This window comes from Entelurus aequoreus, linkage group LG12, assembly GCF_033978785.1.
Source record: "Entelurus aequoreus isolate RoL-2023_Sb linkage group LG12, RoL_Eaeq_v1.1, whole genome shotgun sequence".
Taxonomy (NCBI): domain Eukaryota; kingdom Metazoa; phylum Chordata; class Actinopteri; order Syngnathiformes; family Syngnathidae; genus Entelurus; species Entelurus aequoreus.
This window is the reverse complement of record NC_084742.1, coordinates 66,744,968-66,752,279: the sequence shown is the minus strand read 5'-3', so window position 1 is coordinate 66,752,279 and position 7,312 is coordinate 66,744,968. Positions and strand designations below refer to the sequence as shown.

Sequence of the window (7,312 nt, the reverse complement as noted above, 5' to 3'; positions counted from 1 at the left end):
ACACCACAAAACTATTTTCTATGGTTATTTTTTCTAATAAATGTGATTTGTATAATACAGTGTGACGTCATTCCAGTGACCTCATCTTGTGTAAAAAGAGTGAGCAAAGCGTTAAAAAAATCTATTTTTATTTCATGATGGGTTCAATGCAGCAACTGGGGGTGTGCGGTAGGGCGTTACTATACCACGGTGTCCCTGAACGCACCCTAATCTGAGTAATACACAGGTCACACGCCATACTTCTTCTGCAGGGACGCCACGGATGATCTGTCCAGGTCAGCTTGAAGCAGGAAGTCGAATATTTCTTGAAGCACTGCGGGAGGGAGAAGGCCATGCATTAAAAAAGACTAATGGAAAAAAAACACAGCAGCACCCGCTGCTCGTTGAGAAGAGCAATACGTGATGTCGCTAGATTTGTTGCTTTTTTGAAAAGCAGTATTGGGCCGCGCGTTGTATTTACCCAGGACTATGGATAGGTACCGAGTTTAGTACTTTTATAGCAGGGGTGTCCATAGACATGTTATAAGTAGACGCAGCATTGGCTGCTGTGACACGAGAAATTGGGCCGCCATCTTGAAGTGGTGATGAGGAGCCGGCGAGCAGCCTAAACTGACAGTTGACAGGTAGAAAACAAAGATGCTAAACTGACAGTTGACAGGTAGAAAACAAATATTCTAAACTGACAGTTGACAGGTAGAAAACAAAGATGCTAAACTGACAGTTGACAGGTAGAAAACAAAGATGCTAAACTGACAGTTGACAGGTAGAAAACAAAGATACTAAACTGACGGTTGACAGGTAGAAAACAAAGATGCTAAACTGACAGTTGACAGGTAGAAAACAAAGATGCTAAACTGACAGTTGACAGGTAGAAAACAAAGATGCTAAACTGACAGATGACAGGTAGAAAACAAAGATGCTAAACTGACAGATGACAGGTAGAAAACAAAGATGCTAAACCAACAGATGACAGGTAGAAAACAAAGATGCTAAACTGACAGTTGACAGGTAGAAAACAAAGATGCTAAACTGACAATTGACAGGTAGAAAACAAAGATGCTAAACTGACAGTTGACAGGTAGAAAACAAAGATGCTAAACTGACAGTTGACAGGTAGAAAACAAAGATGCTAAACTGACAGATGACAGGTAGAAAACAAAGATGCTACACTGACAGTTGACAGGTAGAAAACAAAGATGCTAAACTGACAGTTGACAGGTACAAAACAAAGATGCTAAACTGACAGTTGACAGGTAGAAAACCAAGATGCTAAACTGACAGTTGACAGGTAGACAACAAAGATGCTAAACTGACAGTTGACAGGTAGAAAACAAAGATGGTGTTCAGCGTTTTCCTGCTCAAATGAGTGGACTGTTGAAAACAGGAATCGGGGGATTATTTTTCACAAGTAAGATTAAACATTAACGTACTATTGGTTGTATTTTGTGAAAAGAATATCACCACATAGTTGAGAAGGAGCAAAGATCTTCAATAGTACTGAAATCCTAGCCGCGAGCAAACAAGAGTATGACCATAATACAATTGCTTGTCAATGAAATTAATTACATTTAAAAATGTCATACTTTTTTGTATTTTTTTATACAAATAACCCAAAGCTTATGGCCATAGGTGAGGATGGGAACGTGGGTCGATCGGTAAATTGAGAGCTTTGCCTTCCGGCTCAACTCCTTCTTCACCACAACGGAGCGATACAGCATCCGCATTAGACATCCATAGCGTTTTTACTTGTATGGATTCTTCATTCAACACTCAAAGGAACGGTTATAAGTTTTACAATACAACTAAAACAATTGGTACTTACTAAACCGTCCCATGTTTGATGTCAGTAGGAGTCTTTTTACGCATGCTACCGTAATGCAACGAAGTCTTTAGCATCAGCTAATACGCTAACACATTTACGAGTGTCTGTGTTAGTATTATAACTTACAATGGCATTCTTTTTGTGTTGTTTCACTTTCACAAATTCCTCAGTAAATTCACCAAAAAGTTGCCTTGGAGTTATTAACTCTGTCTTAGCTGATTGGAGAGAAAAGCTCGCGCAGCTAGCGGGTCCATGACCATGACTTATGTTTTGTTTGATCAGCCGTTTTACTGCCGTGGAATAAAATGAAGGTATTTAAATAAACATTTACAGAATAATTCTGTGTAAATAACTCACTTCACAATATATGGGAAAAATACATCTTCTAATGTGTAAAACTGAACTGAAAATGTGTTAAATAACCGCAAGAGGCACTGTATAGGGTTTAAATCCGTTATTTGCCTTTCTTTGCATATTTAAAACCTCTAAAGGCTTAGTGGCCACATGCGTGGACAGCACCTTTTAGCTTTTATTTCCAAAATTGTGTACACTACTGAATTGGGGTCTTATGGCCGCTTATGTGGACACTATACTGCCATCTGGTGGTGTCAGAAGAATATAACATACAATGAAATTTGGAAAAATAAAAAAGTGTAAAAATAAGAATTAGCATGTCACTAAACATGAAGTACACATTTGTGTACTTATGGACTACGTACATAATTTCAAAAGATGATTCTTAGTTTTTATTCTAATTAGGGTCCAATAAGCCCAAATAGCAAAGGGAAATAAAAAAAAGCATGTAAACAAACAGCTTGGGCCTTAATAAGAGTCGATGGTGTCCCACCTTTCTTCTCTGAGGAAGACATGAACATGACGGCCGTGTCGAAGCGCCTCCCGCTCGATAGACTCTTCAGAATGTCCATCGTGACGCCCGCGGCTTCGTTCCTGCACGATACGTCGGACGTTACTGCCGAGCGGCGGGTGGCACAATGCGCCGGAACTCACCGGACGTAGAAGTCCCGCAGCGTCTGCAGGATCTGACTCAGGATGTTTGGTTCCAGGGAGCTCTGGAAGATGTGCGCGTACGCCTCGGGCTTGATTTGCTGCGTGCAAGACAACACAAATGCTTCAGAGTGGAAATGACATCGCAGTGAAGCAGGAGGTTGCACCTTCAAGTAGGGCTGGGCGATATATGGAATATACTGGATATATCGCGGGTTTGTCTCTCTGCGATATAGAAAATGACTATATGGTGATATTGGTATATTGATATTTAGCTGCGGGCATTACACTACAGGCTTTTATCACTCGGGGGCGGTATAGCTCGGTTGGTAGAGTGGCCGTGCCATCAACCTGAGGGTTGCAGGTTCGATTCCCGCTTCCGCCATCCTAGTCACTGCCGTTGTGTCCTTGGGCAAGACACTTTACCCACCTGCTCTCAGTGCCACCCACACTGGTTTAAATGTAACTTAGATATTGGGTTTTCACTATGTAAAGCGCTTTGAGTCACTAGAGAAAAGCGCTATATAAATATAATTCACTTCACTTCACTTCACTCTTTCTTGTCTCTCCTTCTCACAGAGACATAAAACAAGCGCACCTTCTTACATACGTCACATGGGTAACGTTAGCTGTGGTGCGAGTGGTAATACGAGAGAAAGAAAGAAGGTGCCAATCTGGTAACAAATGAAGGAAGAATTAATTCCAAGAAAAACAGCACGGGCGTCCATTGTCTGGCGGTGGTTTGGCTTCAAGCGGGAAGATGTTGAACAGACAACCGTAATTTGTAATAATAATAATAATAGATTTTATTTGTAAAAAGCATTTTACATTGAGTAAACCACCTCAAAGTGCTACAGTGTATTAATAAAAATAAAAATAAAAAGATAATAAAAAAATAAAAACAAGAACAGCCTAATAGCTAGAACTAGTATGCATATATCTAAAAAAAGGCTTTTTTTAAAAGAAGGGTTTTTAAGCCTTTTTAAAAGCATCCACAGTCTGTGGTGCCCTCAGGTGGTCAGGTAGAGCGTTCCACAGACTGGGAGCTCCCATTGTTTGTAGCTTTGTCCACGGAGGTTGGAGGAGCTCTCTTAAAACTAGAACAGCCTAATAGCTAGAACTAGTATGCATATATCTAAAAAAGGCTTTTTTTAAAAGAAGGGTTTTTAAGCCTTTTTGAAAAGCATCCACAGTCTGTGGTGCCCTCAGGTGGTCAGGTAGAGCGTTCCACAGACTGGGAGCTCCCATTGTTTGTAGCTTTGTCCACGGAGGTTGGAGGAGGTTAGCCTGTCCGGAGCGGAGGTGTCGTGTGGAGTATTTGGGGGTGAGTAGTTCTTTGAGGTAGAGGGGGGCATTACCATGGAGGCACTGGTGGGTTAGTAGGGATACTTTGTATTCAATCCTGAGTGGAACAGGAAGCCAGTGAAGGGATTTGAGAATTGGGGTGATGTGGTCATATTTCCGCACTCTCATCAGGATCCTAGCAGCAGTATTCTGTATGTATTGCAGCTTCTGAATGTTCTTGCTGGGGATCCCCACAAGAAGTGCGTTGCAGTAGTCTAGCCTGTTTGTCAAGTGTGGGGCAAAAGCGTTGCTACAAAAAGTAGCATTACTGCTAATATGTAGCATCATTTGAAAAGTCACCCGCTAGAGAATGAAGAGTGCTTGAAACTCTGCATGTCAACATCTCGGCCGGTGCCACACCAACAAAATGCCCAAGCAACCATTTCCACATCAACACCGTATGAAGAAAAATTTCAAACAAAAATCAACAACAGAAGGAGATAACGTCCGCAGGAACCTACCACATAGCGAAGGACATACACTATTTGATTTCCTATTATGCAGCTCATTTTTATTTGACACTTATTGAAATATCTTGTGTGACATCATGCACAAAAGTGCACTTTATTAGTTTTAAACTATTGTAGTGGCATTCTGTACCAAAAGTGCACTTTAATTTAGTGTTGTTTTGATATGTCATCTTAGTGACATCATGCACAAAAGTGCACTCATAGCTTGTTTTAAAATGTCTCTGACAATCTTGCACTTTCTGTTTTGGAAATTACATGAATGTTTGTGCCACTGCTTAATCACTGTTTCATAAATACACTTTTAGTTGTGGTTTCCCTCTCTGCATGAAAGTTTAAAAGTAGCATATATTAATGCAGTATGAAGAAGAATGTTTTAATGTAGACACATAGAATCATCATACTGCTGTGATTATATGCATCAAGTGTTCATTCAAGGCTAAGGCAAAATATCCACATATATATGGTGTATCGTGACATGGACTAAACATATCCACATATATATGGTGTATCGTGACATGGCCTAAACATATCCACATATATATGGTGTATCGTGACATGGACTAAACATATCCACATATATATGGTGTATCGTGACATGGACTAAACATATCCACATATATACGGTGTATCGTGACATGGACTAAACATATCCACATATATATATATGGTGTATCGTGACATGGACTAAACATATCCACATATATACGGTGTATCGTGACATGGACTAAACATATCCACATATATATATATGGTGTATCGTGACATGGACTAAACATATCCACATATATATGGTGTATCGTGACATGGACTAAACATATCCACATATATATGGTGTATCGTGACATGGACTAAACATATCCACATATATATGGTGTATCGTGACATGGCCTAAACATATCCACATATATATGGTGTATCGTGACATGGACTAAACATATCCACATATATATGGTGTATCGTGACATGGACTAAACATATCCACATATATACGGTGTATCGTGACATGGACTAAACATATCCACATATATATATATGGTGTATCGTGACATGGACTAAACATATCCACATATATATGGTGTATCGTGACATGGACTAAACATATCCACATATATATGGTGTATCGTGACATGGACTAAACATATCCACATATATATGGTGTATCGTGACATGGACTAAACATATCCACATATATATGGTGTATCGTGACATGGACTAAACATATCCACATATATATGGTGTATCGTGACATGGACTAAACATATCCACATATATATGGTGTATCGTGACATGGACTAAACATATCCACATATATATGGTGTATCGTGACATGGACTAAACATATCCACATATATATGGTGTATCGTGACATGGACTAAAAATATCCACATATTAAAAAAAGGCCATATCGCCCAGCCCTACCTTCAAGTATCTGTACACCACTTCCGGCTGGTTCCCAATCGTGCGGAGGTCGGCTTCGAACTGAAAACTTCTGCAGGCTGGAGGAGGCAGCGGGACGGATGGAGGATGGACAGTTTCCTCTTCGCTTTGTGTGCTTGTCAGCTCTCTTAATGACAAAACAGACATTTGATTTCAATAACAGCACGATTGGGCTTTCAAATATCATGAAGATTGTTCAACTGACGGGTTTTGGGTGTCTGTCATAGAGCAAGAACCGCCCTCGGGGTCCCTCGCCGCCTCCTGTGGCCCGCCTGACTGCACTTGGGGTACCGCCACCTTACCACTGACCTCCTCTACGTCCATCCTCCTCAAAGGTTTCTGAGCACAATTAGAAGGGACGTGTGAAAAGGTGCACAACGGGGGGAAAACAAGATAACTGACTCACTGTGGAGCGCAGATGAGCTGCTTTGTCTACGGGCTGCACCGTTGTCCTGTGGCCGGATGTTTGCAGAAAGCCGTCGGGAACGCTATCCTGACACCACACCACAAAAACACTGGTATTAATGCGCAGGTAATCATTTTGTTGAACATGGAATGGACAGTAAATAGCTGGATTAACACTCTCTCTCCTTGCTGGTGGCATTCTGGAAATAAAATATCAATTAATTAACATGTATATATATATATATATATATATGTGTTTTATATATTGTAATACATAACCTGAAGGAATAGATAAGGTGGTGGACCAAGTGCTCAGGGTAGACTGGTAAGTCGCTTTGGACAAAAGTGTCCAAATGCCATCAATGTAAATGTAAATTGCTAAATAGCTCTAATTATCATACTAAAAGGAAAACATGCATTACATCCACACATTCAGGAACATTCCTTTCCCCAGAACAGAATTGTCTGTTGATATCCTCTTTGTGGACAAAGTCACGCTAAAAAAAGGGATAAGACTTTCACTACTAGAGCTCACATCTTTAGACTTACAAATTGGAGTTTCTGGAGCTCGTTCAAGGCCTGCTTGTTCCCCGGTTCCAGCTTCAGCACCTCCTGGAAATCTGCATTTGTGTGCAGCAATTGTCAACATTGACATAATGGGAGTTGTTGCCTGTAGAGGGCAGTGTTGAGCGCACCTCGCTTGGCCTCCTCCGGCTTCCCCAACGCCACTCGTGCCATGGCTCGGCGCGCCAAGGCCTTGGAGTAAGTCTTGTCCAAAGTGATGGCCTTGGTGCAGTCTTCTTCAGCCTCCTTGAATCTATAAGAAAGT

At 40.9% G+C, this 7,312-nt stretch overlaps 2 protein-coding genes across 2 annotated transcripts in view; both read right to left on the bottom strand.

Moving 5' to 3' along the window:
• LOC133662466 (FYVE, RhoGEF and PH domain-containing protein 4-like) overlaps nucleotides 1-7,312 on the bottom strand; it is a 205,945-nt gene that overhangs the window by 57,523 nt on the left and 141,110 nt on the right. The window lies entirely within an intron of this gene.
• Nucleotides 137-7,312, bottom strand: part of LOC133662934 (RNA polymerase II-associated protein 3-like) — a 21,873-nt gene continuing 14,697 nt past the window's right edge. Inside the window, exons 10-17 of the mRNA XM_062067145.1 lie at nucleotides 7,179-7,300; nucleotides 7,033-7,103; nucleotides 6,485-6,571; nucleotides 6,284-6,417; nucleotides 6,061-6,205; nucleotides 2,831-2,928; nucleotides 2,670-2,770; nucleotides 137-313 (exon numbers count right to left, since the gene is read on the bottom strand). Coding sequence (XP_061923129.1) covers nucleotides 228-313; nucleotides 2,670-2,770; nucleotides 2,831-2,928; nucleotides 6,061-6,205; nucleotides 6,284-6,417; nucleotides 6,485-6,571; nucleotides 7,033-7,103; nucleotides 7,179-7,300 — 844 coding nt within the window. The 3' untranslated portion in view covers nucleotides 137-227. The remainder of the gene's footprint in view (nucleotides 314-2,669; nucleotides 2,771-2,830; nucleotides 2,929-6,060; nucleotides 6,206-6,283; nucleotides 6,418-6,484; nucleotides 6,572-7,032; nucleotides 7,104-7,178; nucleotides 7,301-7,312) is intronic.